This window comes from Manis javanica, chromosome 1, assembly GCF_040802235.1.
Source record: "Manis javanica isolate MJ-LG chromosome 1, MJ_LKY, whole genome shotgun sequence".
In the NCBI taxonomy this organism is placed as follows: Eukaryota; Metazoa; Chordata; class Mammalia; order Pholidota; family Manidae; genus Manis; species Manis javanica.
In genome coordinates this window covers 207497673-207514319 of record NC_133156.1, presented here as the reverse complement: position 1 = coordinate 207514319, position 16647 = coordinate 207497673, and the positions used below count along the sequence as shown (strand labels likewise).

The 16647-nt window shown below is 50.7% G+C and overlaps 1 protein-coding gene across 3 annotated transcripts; it reads left to right on the top strand.

Moving 5' to 3' along the window:
• On the top strand, positions 1-16578 carry ABCG8 (ATP binding cassette subfamily G member 8). 3 transcript variants are annotated; one of them, XM_017640940.3, is made up of 13 exons: positions 1-187; positions 3915-4055; positions 5227-5377; positions 8298-8536; positions 9014-9146; positions 9238-9507; positions 11228-11390; positions 11480-11563; positions 12155-12354; positions 12771-12847; positions 13544-13811; positions 14745-14872; positions 14951-16578. In XM_017640940.3, exons 1-13 carry the CDS (start codon positions 125-127, stop codon positions 15086-15088), a joined length of 2055 nt encoding a protein of 684 aa, XP_017496429.1. In that variant the 5' UTR covers positions 1-124; the 3' UTR covers positions 15089-16578. The 3 variants fall into 3 exon arrangements, with proteins under 3 accessions (XP_017496429.1, XP_036846700.1, XP_036846701.1); XM_036990805.2 differs by lacking the exon at positions 9014-9146 and having other exon boundaries at positions 9357-9507; XM_036990806.2 differs by lacking the exons at positions 8298-8536; positions 9014-9146.
• Positions 16579-16647: the final 69 nt, after the last annotated feature.

Sequence of the window (16647 nt, the reverse complement as noted above, 5' to 3'; positions counted from 1 at the left end):
TGCTGGGAGAGAGACCGTGGCACAGTGAACGAGGGCCAGAGGTTGCCCAGCTCTGGGAAACAGAGGAAACATTGGTAGCAGCTAAGGTCCAAAGGAAGCTGCACCAGAGCAACGCCTGGGCTCCATGGCTGAGAAGGTCTCCGGGGAGAGAGGGCTGTGGGCCGGGGCTGTGCCCCAGAACGCCTCGGTGAGTGACTGACCGTCACCTCATCCTGGTGGGCGGGGGCGGATCAGGCCTCTCTTTCCTCCCTCAGCAACTTTCTGTCCAAACTCATCACCCGGACCCCCAGCAGGGTGAGAATGTGACAGCAGGACTCTATTTCCTGGGCAGCAAAGGGCTGAAGGGAGCAGATTCAGAAATTAGGAGGTGGTGAGGGGCCTCTGAGCTCACTTCCTGCCCCAAGGCTCACTCCCACAGAGAACTGATGTTCTTATTTGTGACTTGGGCTGATAAAGCTTTTTCCAAAGGATACTCCATCAGAGGAATTTGTTCATGCATACCTGGGACTCTGTGGTGTCCTCTTTGTCTACGTGGCTGTCAAGCTCAGAGTCTCAGTGGCACTGAACTGATGAGATAAGATGGTAGGTGACTTGTGGAAGCATCAGAATCTATGCTCAACATAGGGCTACAGCTAGCAGTCATAAGACCACGGGGAAAGGTGAAAGAAATAGATGACAGCCGGAGGGCCAAGAGCCTCTGCGCCTTCTCTGCCCACCCCCAGCTCCACACACACCTCACCCCTACGTGGTCATCTGTCCTGCCCACCCTCGGTCCACCACACTCTCCACAGACACATGCGCCTCTGGCCTGGGATGTCCAGCTGGGCAGTCCTGTCAGTGACCAGAAGAATGGGCCTGAGATGAGGTTCACAGGCCCTGGGAGTGGGCTCACAGCTATTTGTGCAGAGAATTCTAGGGTCCTGGGTACCTGGAGTGGCAGGCGTTCTTGGCCCACACGCTCCTCAGTCCATGGGCAGGAGCATGGCCTGAGGAGGACGAGAGGGACCCAGGCCCCAGGCAGAGCGGTGTGAGATCTGGCCTGGACATTTCAGTAAAGGCCCAGGCTGATCCCTGCAGCTGGAACAAACCCTTCCTGTTTCCCCCAGGTGTGCGTCCTCAGCACATCACCACTCCAGGGCATGGGCTCCTTGTCTCAGAACAAGAAAACTGGGCTCTGTGTCCCTGAGTTTTCTTTCAGTCTATCCTTCTGACTCAGGAATTTGATCAGAAGTTAATACGAGGAGAACTGACAATGTATCCCAGCAGGAGCTGAGCAGGTTACCTACAAATAAACCTGCTTTTGCTTTTTGGGTGTCACCTGTCAGAAATTCAAGTGATACTCTCACAGTCATACTGATTAAGATGTCAGCTGAATAGATATTTAAGTATTTGAAAAATACAGAGAGTTTGTCAAAACCTCGGAAAGAATCTAACAAATCCTTCATGGGAGCCAAGATAAATATTTCAAAGTAGGAAGGAGGCTGTCCACAACCCAGCCACGGATTCTCTCTGAAAACTGTGCTGCCTGTGTAACTCCCAGAAGGCCCAGCCCCTCGATGGTGGTTAGCATCCCAGGCTGGTCCGCACTTGCCTGCTTAGGCCAGGGTGAGGGTGTGTGTGGTGGGGGGAGCTGGGGTGCAGGGAGCACGCACCCGTCCTATTCCCTTTATCTGTCTTCCCGTTCTGATGCCTCTTTCCCCAGAGCCCCAGCACCCCCACCTTTCTCCCTGAAAAGTGCAAACCACCTGGGCTTTAGGTCCCCTCCACATATTGCTCCAGACTCCAAAATGCTCAACCTCCATTCCTCAGCAGGCCTTCCACCTCACCTGGGAAGCTTTGGGCCAGGTATTTACAGAAGTAATTTCTGAGCTAATTCATATCTTGTATCAATTGACTAATATCTCTCCGATAGATATTTGCTTTTTGTAAACAAACAGGATGCACATTAGTCCAAATAAGTCTCTCAGCAATTAATAAAACTTCTCGTAGTTCAACAAATTTAATGAAAAAAGTAGGTAGTGTTTTTTCACTGCTTCTGCTAGTGGCAGAGGAGGTAAGAGAGGGGGTCAGGGTGTTAGGGCTGACCTGCCAGGAATCCAGCCGCTTCCAGAGCTGCTCTTCATCTCTCCCAGGAGCTTCATTCTCCACCTCCAGGCACAGAGGCCCTCTTCTCCTCTCCTCCAGCTCCCGCCTTGGAGCCACTGGTGGCTGGGGACAGAGGTGGGAGTAGAACTTGAGTTCTCCTCATGGGCTTGCCCTCTCTATTTGAAAACTTACTTGGAAGTATTTCAGAGAAATCAGTTTAAAGACAGGTGAACTCCCATGTACCCAACACTACCAAGAGCTTTGAAGCTACCCCATGTGCCCGTCCCTCTTGCACCCCTCTCTGTTCCCCAGAGATGGCCCTCCTGCTAAATGAGGTGAGTATCTTCCCCAGGTTTTTCTGTCTACTTTAGGATCTTTATGATAGCAGTTCAAACATTAAACAAGGTAAAGAGCCATCATCTGCTTTTCCACACTCTCCCGGAACTCTGGGTGAGTCTGCGGCAGATTGTCACCTGTATTTATTTCCCTCCACTTTCACTGGTCTAGAATATCCTTTCCAAGCACCTCTCACCTCTCTCCTTGCAGGGAGGCTTTGACAAAGACTGTCAGATGTTATTTTCACATCAAGCACACATGGGCATTGTGTACACAGTGTAAATATCCCCCAAACGGATGCTCCAGGGCAGCCTGCCTCTGCACCTGGCCTGTCAATGCTCCATCCTGACCACCTGTCTTGTCTGCTTAGATCTAAGCTTTGTATGGTGACAAATGGTAACTAGACTTCTTGTGATGATCACTTTGAAGTGTATACAAATACCAAATTACATCATACACCTGAAACTGTTATAATGTTATATACCAATTTTACCTGAAAAAAAAAATGTAAGCTTCTCAAGGACTTTTTCACTGTTGTATTCCAAACTCTAAGCCTGAAGCATGATGTGGGCTCCCAGTATCTGCTGGATGCTTGATTCCCCCACTGAAGGAACACATAACGGCAGCCTTAAGGGAAGAAGACTGGTGTCTGCTCCAGGGACTTATTAATGAGTACATACTTTTTCCTGCACTAAGAAACCAGAGAAAAATTGAGTGCATTAAAAAACAGAAACCTTAATAGTCAGGTTCTTCCCTTTGGGGATCTCAATGATTTAAATGATTGAATTGATAAAAATAGAAGGAATTCAGATCTGCAGATGCAGGTGTATCTGCAGATACATTCAAAGGTATCACCCGATACCACGAAACCTTGTTTTTTTGAGGTGTGCTGACAGACAGCACCACGTCAACAAAGCAAAAGGACCATGGTGGTGGTGGTGATGATGATAGGGACTTCCTCTGAAATCTCCCAACAGCATTTTAAATGGTTTTGTTGTGCAAAACTCCTCATCAAAATAAGATGCAACTTTCTAAGGATAGTGTCTCCCAAGCATGAATCATTAGCCTTTTAATAGCTGTTTTCCTCTCACATGCCACATATGTAAAGTCTGTTTGGCCTTAGGCAATACTATTCAAGACACAGGGAAGAGGCAATTAAAGGCCAGTTCCCTGCTGGGGTCCCCCCAGAGCACGGAGGCTCCCAGAGCTTCCTCCAGTTCAGAGCCTGGGTCCCATCCACCACAGGCTGCTCGGATTCAGGCTCCACCAGCCTGAGGCTGAGGTTCTCTGGGGCCCGCAGCTGTCCTGGGAGGAAGCCCCAAGCTCTCTCCGCAGGGAAGAGGGGATGTGCCCTCATCAAAGCTCCTATTTTCTCAGAGCCTTTGGGCTCCACCTGCCCGAACCACGTCTTCCCAGTTCGGGCTCCCAGTCACACCGGCCGCTACTCTCACTCTTGGGTCTCCTCCCTCTGTTCTCTCCTATGTCCTCTGCAGCTTCTGAAGGAGTCTCTCACCTGTCATGTTGCCCAGCAGGGCCTCCAGGACAGTTTGTTCTCCTCGGAAAGTGACAACAGTCTGTACTTCACCTACAGTGGCCACTGCAACACCTTGGAGGTCCGAGACCTCAACTACCAGGTAGAGGCACAGCTGAATACAAGTGGAGGAGCTGAAGGGGAAGGCCAGACCATTCCCCAAATGCAAGGGAAGGGAGCCCACCCTGCGGGCCTCTGCCCAGAAGGACAGGGTCCTGGCCGTGCGGATGCCTCAGATGCTGGGCGAAACACTGCGAGCTTCCCTTGATTACCCCTACTGTGGCTGGAGTTTGAGAGACATAAGTAGGAATGAGACGTTTGTTAAAATATAAAGAAAGTTGTGTGAACCTGTGGGGGAAAAAGTCCCTAAAACTTTTTAAACTTCATATTTTGAAATAATTTCAGGCTTTGAAAATGTTGCAAATATAGTATAGAGTTTCCACATATCTTTTGTCCACCTTCCCTGAATGGTAACATCTTGCAGGCCCACAGCACAGTTATCAAAACTAAGAAATTAACAGTGATGGACTAGTAACTATAGACTTTTTTTTTCACATTTCACCAGTTTTTGGGGAGCTTTTTCTTTTCTGTAAAATGTACTGTCCCTCAAGGTAATAAAACGTACACAGCATGAGGGGACCTCTGGCCTTTCAGAGGCTCTCAGAAATATGATCAGATTCAAAGACCCCCATTTCCCACACCTCCAAAGACCCCAGGTGGGAACATGGTGGGGCCTGGGATGGTGAACCCCAGAGGCCCAAGTCTGGCTTCCTGTGAATGTGAGTTAGGATGAGTTAACTCGCTATAACCACACCATAACCTTTCTCTGCTCTGACCCGTGCTGTGTGACCTTGACCAAGTCACTTAACTGCTCTGAGCCTCATCTGCAAATGGATTATAATAGTACATACATTATAGGCTTACAATAAAGACTGCATGACATAATGGAAATAAAGAGATTTCCACAATGCCTTGTGCAAAGTGAACACTTGCTAAACGATTAATAAGTTACGTTATTGAGAACATTTTTTGCTTCATGTCTCATATTTTCTTCTGTTCTACTACATGTGCTTTCCACACCTTATCTTCAGACTTGGAAATGGCATCTTCACATTCTCAGCATGGTGGGGTCCTCCTCTCTGAAAGACCTGGGCGGGGGTACCTTCAGGCCTGTTCTTAGCAGGAGGATGTCTCTTGTAGGAAGCTGAACAGAGATTGCTGAAACCCTCGGAGACATTCAGCTCTCTGAAGAAACTTCCAATGTGTCCCCACAGGTGGACATGGCTTCCCAGGTGCCTTGGTTTGAGAAGCTGGCTCAGTTCAAGGTGCCCTGGACATATCACAAGGACTCTTGTAAGCTGGGCATCCAGAACCTGAGCTTCAGAGTGAGGAGCGGGCAGATGCTGGCCATCATCGGGAGCTCAGGTACCACCAAGGGCACATAACAGAGCAGTAAGTTTGTCTCTCCTGGGTTGAATAGTCCCTTGGACAAACAGGTGTTCCTTACAAAATCCTGTGCTGACTGATAAACTAATATAGCAGAGTGGTTAAGAGCACAGATTCCGGGTGAGACAGACCTGGGTTCAAAGCGCAGTTCCTCCATTTGTCAGCTCTTGGTCATTGCTATTATTATGAATCATGGGTGTGCCTCTTGAAGCTGCAGCCAGAGTTCCTGTTGTTAGTTAACATCTGTATCGAGACAGGACAAAAACCTTTCCCAGATCATCAGGCAGCTTCAGGACTGAAAGTTCTTCTCAGGGGACTCCCCACCGTGAGGAGCACTCATTCGTCCTTCCCCTGCACCCCAGCACCCCTCACAACAGATTCCACTTACGGCCACACAGCCAATAGGCACAGCCTCCACCTCAGCTCCCCCTTCTCAGAGTGACCCTCCAAGTTAGCACAGCCTTTGGCCTTCAGCAAAGATCCACATTCTTGGGGTGCCTCCACGAGTCACTTCCTCAGGCCAAACTTAAAATTATAGGAGGCCAGAGCTGAAAGAGGGAGAACAGAATTCGTTCTCATCATTATCTTCTACTTTTCTTTCTCCTTACCAGTCTGGAACCATCTTTATAGGATGGTTTTCAAATACCTGGAACTCTGTATTTCTACAATGTCCTCCTACACTACCACCCACTCCACACACACAGCTTCATTTGACAGATGAGCAGACGTCTAGGGAAGTTGAGTGGTTCACCTAAGGACATAGCTTTAGTGCAGAGCCAGAACTAGAACCTAGCTTTTAGTAACTTTGGTAAAGTGTTTCTCCCTTACATAGTGTTAGAGAGAGCACTTTATACCTTTTAATTAATCATTTCCAGAAGTAGAGATTACTCAACTTTTTGAACATCTGCTCCAAATTTTTACGGTCTTCTGATAGGGAAGTTCTGTTTATTGTCTAAGCAAAGAGCAAAAGAGATAACGTGTGTAAATGCACTTTGTAACTGAAACAATGCCCCCACCTCTGCTCCCTTCTGGCCCTGCCTGTGCAATTCTCATCTGAAAAAGGAAAAAGCACATATTTCAAAGGCCAGTTTTATTTTTGTTTGTAACTCTTGATGGCTTTTCTTGTTGTATCTGCTCTTTCTTCATGACCTGAGGATCTAGGGGACATGTGAGCCCTTACCAGGCACTTCCCCAATGCCTGGGCGCCACCATGGTTAATTCTCACTACATACAAATAAATGACCCTGTGGCTGTCAGCATCTGTGATCAGAGGATGAGAAAAGGGAAGTTCACGGAGGTTAAGCAGGAATGACACAGAGCAGTCTCCCAGGCTAGGTTCACTGATGTTTAGCTTCAGGTTTACTTGACCAAAATGATTTAAGTGATTTCTTAGAAAGATTTATCAGTCATACTTCCTGCAACTTTTATTCTACTCACATATAAAAAAAAAAAGTTGGGAGTGCTGGTCATAATTTTTAAAAACTAGGTGTTTCTCCTGGTTCACAGGTCTCCCTAACTGTGCCAGGCAGCCTCTCCTGGAAAGCCCACCCACAGCTCTCACAAAGCATTGTTTAGGAAATGTGGCCTTCCCACCCCCTGGTGGCCAATCCCCTGGTCCCTGTGAATGTTGGCAGAGTCCTGTGTGCTCCCAGAGCCTGGATCCAATGCCCAAGGCTGAGCAGAGAGCAGCCCCCGAGCTTCTCCTCTAGTTTCTTTTCTGGCTATTTTGTTCAGGGTACGTTCTCAGGGGCGCTTGACTGAGGGGTACCCATGTGGTGCACAGGTGTGCAGGTCTTCTCCCCCTGAGAGCCTCTGGTCAATAAACAGAGGGTTACTGAGGAGGCTTCTTGAGTTGTTTTTTTTTTTTTTTGCTTGGGGCATGGGGCTGCCTGCAAGAGGCATATGGCACCTGGCAAACAGCTGTTACATTCGTTTATTGGCACTTTCCTTAGTTGAAAACAACTTGGAAATGTTGCTCACCAAAAGGAATTTAAGGTAAGGAAACCAAAACCCCATCTGCGGGAATTGGACAGAGCTTGTTCCCAGCTCATTTGCAAGAAGGTGTTCTCAGAGCCTGGCCCAAGTCACATTCCCAGCTTATACAGCTGCCAAAGAGTCTCATCTAATGCTTTTGGAAACCTGATCCAATCTGACTTTCCCCAAATCGGTAGCAATTGCTGTCATTCATGTAGATGGTGTTAACTTGCGTGCAATGGATTATTTTTTTAAAGAAGGAGTATAATGTACCAGTGATATAAATAAGAGAAAGACAGGCATAAATTCAGAACATGTGTATACACTGTGCTTTTTAAATCATTTCCACATCTACTACCTCTCCGTTTTTTTCTCTGATATTTCTGAAAATACGTTCCACTTTTCCATTTTTAAAAGACACTGTGTTAGTTCTCCAAGATTAGTCTTTCCCACAAAGCCAGCTTCTGAGCCAAATGACTTTGAATGATGAAATGAGGCTGGCTCCTTTGCCAGCCAAAAACAGTTAAGCTTCACAGTGCAATTAACACCAGCCTTCCTTAAGGGAGAAAGGACGGTGTTAGCAGTGGGAGGGGGCTCATACTCCAGTCACCAGCAGGCCTGTGGCAGCCAAGACCCCAGCCCTCTGCTGTCATGCAGCCACTGGGTGACATGGACTAAACTCCCTCATCAGTGTGCCTCCAGTCCCCCAAGGGTGCTTAGATTGGCTGTGGGCTCCAGGTAGATGCTGGGACTGCCCCATCTGTGTCAGAGAGCCAATTGACTTTGTGCTGCTTTCCCTAGAGCTTGGTCACTTCTGCAAGGACAGAGCAGTCTAGGATGGCTAGACAGTATGCAGGTACCCATGGCTTCCAGGCTGGCCCCCAAGGAAGCTCTGTTCTCAGGGATGTCTCTGGTGGCTTTGCAGGCTGTGGGAGAGCTTCTGTGTTGGACGTGATCACAGGTCGGGGCCATGGCGGCAAGATTAAGTCTGGCCAAATCTGGATTAACGGTCAGCCCAGCACGCCTCAGCTGGTGAGGAAGTGTGTGGCCCACGTGCGTCAGCATGACCAGCTGCTCCCCAACCTAACCGTCCGTGAGACCCTGGCTTTTGTTGCCCAGCTGCGCCTGCCCAGAACCTTCTCCCAGGCCCAGCGTGACAAAAGGGTAACTACCTGACCCTTGGTGACCCCAAGAAGCCACGACGTCCTTCCCCTGTGTGGCCCTCCCTCTCTGCCTCAGCCACAGGTGGAGTTTAAGCAACTCAGCTCACTGTCCACCCATCCAAAAGAGTCATCCATAGGCTCGGCCCTGCCCTCGAGTCCCCCACCACATTCTATAGGCCATCTCAGCCCCTGTGGGTCATCTTGGCGGCATGTGACACAGTGCGTGATGAGCTTTGCTTACTTGTTTTCTGGCCCTCCATGTGCACAGGGAGACTGACTGACATTTCCCCTGGACGTGGCCATGTTCCCAATACATGGCTCAGGACTCAGCACAAGTGAGCTGTTTGGGAAAGAGTCAGGGGGCAAACATTGCATCAGGAAATGAAGGCTGGCACTTTAAACCCATCCAAAGGAGCAGGCGTGTTTACACCTGGGGCAAAATATGCCTGGCCCTGAGTGAGGCCCCTCTCGCCTGCAGGTGGATGATGTGATCGCAGAGCTGCGGCTGCGGCAGTGTGCCGACACGCGAGTGGGCAACATATACATGCGGGGGGTGTCGGGGGGTGAGCGGAGGAGAGTCAGCATTGGGGTGCAGCTCCTGTGGAACCCAGGTGAGGTCATAAGGGCCTCTGCCGACCACCTGGCCTGGCTGGGACTGCCTGGGTCCTGCCGACTCACTGGGCTCCTCTCTTCCTTGGGAAGGAATCCTCATTCTGGACGAACCCACCTCGGGGCTCGACAGCTTCACAGCCCACAACCTGGTGAGAACCCTGTCTAGGCTGGCCAAGGGCAACAGGCTGGTGCTCATCTCCCTCCACCAGCCTCGGTCGGACATCTTTAGGCTGTTTGATTTGGTCCTCCTGATGACGTCCGGCACCACCGTCTACGCGGGGGCAGCCCAGCACATGGTCCACTACTTCACAGCAGCTGGCCACCCCTGTCCCCGCTACAGCAACCCTGCCGACTTCTACGGTGAGCCAGCCAGGCCAGCGGCCCGGTGAACCAGGCTCTTCCCCCACCAAACGCTGCCAGAGCCCAGTGAGGAGAGAAGGAGAGCCGGAGTGAGCAGAGTGGGGCGGGCCAAGGGGCAAATGCTGGAAGTGAGGCCTGGAAAAGTGGCTTCTGACACAGCCACCCTTGAGTGCAGGATAGATAAGAAAGGAGAGCTCCAAAGACCCAAAGGGATGGAATCCAAGAGGCTTTGGGCTGATCTCTAGAACTGCCGTCTGTATTCAGACTCCACAGGGAAACTTACGGTATCTGGGCTCAGGGGGTCACCAGATCTTAAATCTGTGCCTGGTGCCCAACAGACACAAAGATCCTAAAAGTACTGGGTGGAGGAGGGGGCCCAAGGCAGCTCAGGGCCTTTTGGTGATCACAGCCAGTGAATCTCTAGCTAGGAAAATTGCTCTGTCAATAGCAGTCTTTGTTTAATAAAGAGCCTTTCTGCTTGGGGTGCTTAGCATATGGCCCTCAGGGAAAGCGTGACCCAATTCCTTCATTCCTAGAGTGGAGGTGGGTGGGGAGCAGTTGTCTTTCCAGATGCCTGATTTGAAAGGCGTGCCGGAATCTGGCATGCAGAAGAATGACACAGCCACTGGTTGTGCCTCACAGTCGTGGCAGCGCCCAGGGGAAGCAATAGCCATGGCGTGTCCCATAGGTCACCTGGTGCCTGCCGTCCTCCCAGGGTGGCCTGGTGTAGCAAGGGCATCACCACTAACCATGGTGACAGGGGCCAACTCCTTGAGAGCAGACTCTGGCTCAAAGGTGCCAGGGGAGTGTCCCCTTGACCCTCCCAGCCCTGCCAAGCCAAGGTCATCTCCTCCATCCTTATCGAGGAGAAGACGGGAGCCCAAAGAGTGAAACACCTTGCTGTAAGGCATAGAACTGGGACTCCCATTCTGAGGCCTGGCCTCCACCCTGACTGCCCACACCCTCTTCCCAGCAGGGGAGGACCAGCCACACTCTGCTGCCTACCACCCCTGGGTCTGTGCACTCACACCGCGTGAACTCACATAGAGGTCACGCTCCCTCCCTGTTCTCAGGTGCCAACCTGGCTTCCTGCCACTGCACCACCTTCACGCCAGCCATCCCCAGATAAGGGGCAGAGGGCACCTGTTCAGCCTGGCCACCAGGACAGTATGCATTAACCCCAGAGAGAGAGAGAGGGGTTACCAGAAGTCAAATGCCCATAACAGGCCTGGAAAAAAAACCTTTTTCTTTATTTTTATATTATCATCTTTTCTTGGTGGGGAGCTCTTGCCCACAAGCCCTGGGAAGAGCACCGTCACCAATCTAGGATTCAGGGCCTCGCAATGTTCACAGAATCAGGCATTCTGAGCTGCAGCCTTGCCAACTGAGGGGACACGCTGTGGTTAATAAGACCCATCCTAGACAGTATCCTGCCTTGAGGTGTGTCATGAAAATGGCAAGAGGGAATTGGCAGAGAGGTTAGGGGGTGACTCCCAGCCAAGAGAGGAAGGGAGGAAAGGAGGGGAGTCCCCTCAGGCCTGGAGTGAGGCTGTGACCTGCAGGGGTCCCTTGAGGAGGGGGCTGTGGTTGTGACTACCAGGTGCTGCCCACAGGCTAACATGGGTGGGAGGAGGTCTGGAGCCCCCAAGGGCTGCCCAGAGGTGTGGGCAGGCCTTGCACCAGCTCCTCCCCTGCGAGCAGATGCCTCCTCTGCTTACAGTGGACTTGACTAGCATTGACAGGCGAAGCAGAGAGCAGGAAGCAGCCACCAGGGAGAAGGCTCAGTCCCTTGCAGCCTTGTTTCAAGAAAAAGTCCGTGACTTCGATGATTTTCTGTGGAGAGCGGAGGCAAGGCAGCCAGGTGTGGGCGTTTGTGGAGCGAGGTAAGGCAGTCAGGGGTGGCCCTGGGTGGAGAGCACCCTGCAGTGGGGGCTGTCCCCATGCCTCAGTGACACACTCTGCCTCCTGACAGGCTGGCCCTGCCGACCGACACCGGCCACGTCCCGACTTCCCCTGAGCTGCCTGGCCCTGTGCAGCAGTTCACCATGCTGATCCGGTAACTGCCATTTCACCTGCCCCCTACCCCACCTGCTGGAAGTCTTTCTTGTTTCCAATTAAGCCATTTCTATCTAAACTGAATTCACAGGAGAAAGCAAGAGGTAGAATCATTTGAATAAACCAGAATCACCGACACTAGCACCCTCAGTGATACAGAGAGCTAGTGATACAGAGAGCTCCTGTTACTTTTATTCTTAAAACTAAATCAAAAGATTCTTACTGGCCAAGTGATCATAGACATTACATAGGATCGTTGTGAAAAATTCAGAAAATACAGGAGAACCAATGCAGTGGAAAGGGAAGGTTCCCTGTCACACCAGCCCTCAGAGAAAACCAGAGCCAAGTGTTTTAAGTAAAATTGCAAGGCTGACACATTGGGGATAAAAATAACAATCATTCGTTCAGCATCTGCTGTGAAACATGCTTTGGTCCATGATATCCTTTGATCCTCACAGTAACTCTGTGAGCTGGGTATCATCCCCATTTTACAGATAAGGAAAGCATGGCTTACAGAGATTCAAGGACATTGCCAATATAACAGGGCTTGTAAATGTTGTTCCCTCGGCACCAATTTCTTTTGTTTTTTAAGTCGTCAGATTTCCAACGACTTCCGAGACCTGCCAACTCTCCTCATCCATGGGGCACAGGCCTGTCTGATGTCCCTGATCATCGGGTTCCTCTATTATGGCCACGGAGCCACCAAGCTCCCCTTCATGGACAAGGCTGCTCTCTTGTTTATGATCGGAGGGCTTATCCCTTTCAATGTGATCCTGGATGTCATTGCCAAATGTGAGTGTTGCTTGCCCTCCGGCCCCACACCTGGAGCAGCAGGAAGCACAGCATTGGTGCCTCTGAGCTGGTCCGAGTGCAGCCTGTGTTCCTCTGAGATTCTGGGGAAAATAGGTTTGCTGATTGTGAAATAAAAGGTGATAGCTGTTTTTAAAGTTCACACATTAATGTTAGTATGCAAATGAAAGCAAATTTCCAAGGAGACTTAGTCCCATCCTAGCAGAATTTATATTTGACAGCAATGCACAAGCCACAGAATTACAAACATCCAAATTAAGATGGTCTTACTCTGCCTGTTTTTTAAAAAATAAGACATTTAGGCAATATAACTATTTTCAATTGTACTGAGGATCTCAAAAACAGAAACACTGTAAATTAATTTCACTTTTTCATTTTCCTTTTCTCCCCATTTTTAGGTCACTTGGAGAGGGCAATGCTTTACTATGAATTGGAAGACGGGCTGTACACTGCTGGACCCTATTTCTTTGCCAAGGTGACTGATCAGGGCTGAGAGCGAACAACCACTCCCAGTGGTGGGTACAAGTGGAGAAAATGTGCTGCATTGTGCAGAGTTACCAGGAAGCGTTTTGCTGAACCAGGGGCCACACATCACCTGTGCTCGCAGGTGCTGCATTCCCTGGGGGAGCTTCAGAGGCTTGATATTTTTTTAAACATTTACCAGAAGGCCAGGACTGGGGACAGAAACAACACTTTTCTGGTCAGCAGAAACCTGAAAAAGAAGAGCAGGGAAACACCTAGTGTTTTTCACCTCTCCGGTGTCACCACATTTCCGGAGGCAGATTGGCCAGGCAGAAGTGGAGGCTCAGAGAGGTTATGTGGCCGTCTAAAGGCACACAGCTACTAGCTCTAGGCATGAGGGATGTGGACTTGAAACCAGATATTAGGAGAGCAGATACCTCGCTGCCATTTTCACGGGCAATGTTGCCTTCCCGGGGGAAACTATTCTGAACTGCCCCAGACGGACATAGCACCTGCAGGGGAAAGCCAGCAGTGAGCTCCTTCCTGCTCCCGGCTCCCGTGCTCCCGCACACAGGCCTCCTGCTGCAGCCCCCTCACAGGCAGGGAAGGTCGGCATCGGCATCGTTGGGGTTACTATGGTCGAAAATTTAAAGAACAATGGCAAATGAAGGTGTTGGCACCATATCCTCATTGGGGCTGTTCTCTGCAGATCCTAGGGGAGCTTCCGGAGCACTGTGCCTACATCGTCATCTACGTGATGCCCATCTACTGGCTGGCCAACCTGCGCCCGGGCCCCGAGCCCCTCCTGCTCCACTCCCTGATGGTGTGGCTGGTGGTCTTCTGCTGCAGGGTCATGGCACTGGTCACTGCCGCTCTGCTCCCCACCTTCCACATGTCCTCATTCTTCGGCAATGCTCTCTACAACTCCTTCTACCTCACCGGAGGCTTCATGATAAGCCTGGACAGCCTGTGGACAGGTGAGGCCTGATCCGCACATCCGGTCCAGCGCTCCGAGGCCTTCTGTGGCCAGATCGGGGCACATCATTCAGGTCCGAGGTGAGGCCATCCCTCTGGGAGCTGGGCCCTTGCCAGCTGCCCTGCGAGCCGTGGGAGTGACTCCATGCGATACCCCCAGCCCACATCTGGAGGCCACCCGTGACTCCCGCTCACTTTCCACGCGCACCAGGAAGCTGGGTCATTGTGCCGCCCAAGTCTTTCTGAAGTGTCCCCTTGCCTTATTCCCCAGCCCTGGCCTTATTTTGGGCACCGCAGCAGTCTGGCCTCTGTGACCCTGGCCGCTGCACACCCCTCTCAACCCTCAGCCATGCAGTGAGCTTTCTGAGGTGCAAATCTGCATGGCTGCTTTGTTCAAATCCCTCCCCCCAATTCCCCCCGGGGCTGCTCATTTACTGCCGCTTCCCCTGGCGTTTCTGAAGCCCCCACCTCACTCCATGTGCTCCCCGCCTGAGGGTTGCCCTCTAGCGAAGGGCCACTCCCCACCCCCACGGCTGCTTTCCGCTGCCCTGCTTTCCCACCTGGCCCCCGGCAGGCCTGTCACATCCTCCTCCCTGCCCCGTGACACGCCCACAGGGCCGGGGCACACACACCAAATCTCTGGTGTGGGGCCGCTGGGTCTCCACAGCTGAGCACTTTCCGGAGACCCCATGAATCACTCTCTCTAGTTGCTTCAGATCAAATGTGCGGTGACGGCCCAGCCCCTCAGCCCCTTCAGCCTAGCCCATGTCCCAAGCTGCTCCTCCGCCCTGTGCCCGTTTGTCCTTTTTCTCCCCTCCTACTCCCTCCGGGGGACGTGCTTCCCCTGGGTGAGAGCCGCCACAGCCCCTTGTCCAAGGCGTACTTCCCAGGGAGCAGGTGGTGAGCCCGTGTGAGTAACATGACTGTGTCTTCAGTGCCGGCATGGATTTCCAAAGTGTCCTTCCTCCGGTGGTGCTTTGAAGGGCTGATGCATATCCAGTTTAAGGGGCTCACTTACCACATGGCAGTCGGCAACCTCACCATCCCTATCCCTGGAGACGTAGTAAGTAGCCAAGGCCTTGGACACTGAAGGGATGGCATCCATCTAAAGTTCCTCATGAGCTCACTTCTGTTTTCCCAGATCCTCAGCTCCATGGACCTGAACTCGTATCCACTCTACGCCATCTACTTGATCCTCGTCAGCATCACGGGCGGCTTTATGGCCCTGTACTATGTATCCTTAAGGTTCATCAAACAGAAACCAAGGCAAGACTGGTGATCCACACCCACACTCCTGCCCATTGGTGGAGTACTCGAGAAGACCCTTCAACTGCACTCCCTTCCTCCCGAAGAACCTCTTCCCGGGCACAAGGACAGTGAGAACACCGAGCTCAGCTACATCCGGCCCACAGTGCTGCAGTGGCACAGGCCAGCCACAGGATGGCAGTAGAATAAAGACAGTGGAAAGGGATTTCTGCTCACTGGCCAAAGCTTGCAATCACTGGGAACGTGAAAACCATGCTTGGGGACACCTACAATGTTGCTAATTTATTTCCTTCTTATATATATTTATATAGGTAACTCAGTACAGGATAGGAGCAAATCAAGTATGAATTGAGTAGCTAGGCTACGCAAGAATTGGTAGGGTCCAGAGGGAATAATATAAATAGCTAGTGAAATGTTTGGCCTCATCTTCCTGGGGCCCTCTGTGTTAAACCACTCTCAACACAAAAAATGACCTAAAATATACCAGTGAGATGCCATCACTTGGTGTGGAAGAATGGGCTCCAAAATCCAAATTGAACAATTAAAAATTTATTGAGCATCTACTGTATGCCAGGTACAGCTCAAAACACTTAATTCATGTGGATATCATTTAATTTCAGAACAACCTTTATAGGTAAGCAGTATCCCATTTTATAGATGAGGAAACTGAGGCACAGACAAATTCGGTCTGCTAAGTAGGTTATACAACTACCATGTGGTAGAGTCCTGTGGGAGTCAGAAAAGCCTTTGAAGGCTTTAGGAGCTAGAGGGCAGAGAGCAAGGCCTGAGCCACTTAAGGCTTAGAAGGCCAGGATGGCTCTAGAAGATGAAGTGGTTTATAGAGGCTGTGTCAACTCAGCCAGACTCCTTAGAATTGCATCTCACTGGCCCTGCTTGAGTCTCAGGACCAGCTTTGATGGTGGCCAGGGTATGGGATGGAGCAGGCCCAGGTCACATGCTCCATGCCTGAGCATTGAGGACCATCTGCCCCAAGGTACACAGAGAGCTAGGAGGATATTGTTCCCAAAGGAAATACCAGAGTCTGGAAATAAAAGGGGAAAGGTGAGTGTTTGGGAGGCAAATAGGAAATGTTTACTACAGTTGGTTCCCTAGGCCATTGCTACTTCAAGTGTGGCCCCCTGGACCAGTGGCATGGCCCCCACCTGGTTAGATAGGCAGACTCTCAGGCTCCACCCAGACCCACTGAATCAGAATCTGCATTTTAAGATCCCCAAGTGATCTGTATGCACAATGGAGTTTGGGAAACAGTGTTGTAGCACACTGCCCTTATACAGGACAACCATCAAACTCAGGGCCTTCCTACTAACACAGTACATGGTAACTTTGTTACGTTGCCACCATCCAAGAGGTGGGCCCCATTCAAGAAGTGCTAATTGTTCTGACAATACGTCCTTCATTGCAAAAGGATAGATTAGGATTAAACCTATTAAACGAATTGTCAATAACCTCTGGTCTACAGTTTACAACAGTCCTTCGACTTTCCTTGACTTTCCCTAACACTTGAAGATTTTGTAGAATAGTCTCAATTTGGGTTTGTCTGGTCTATTTTCA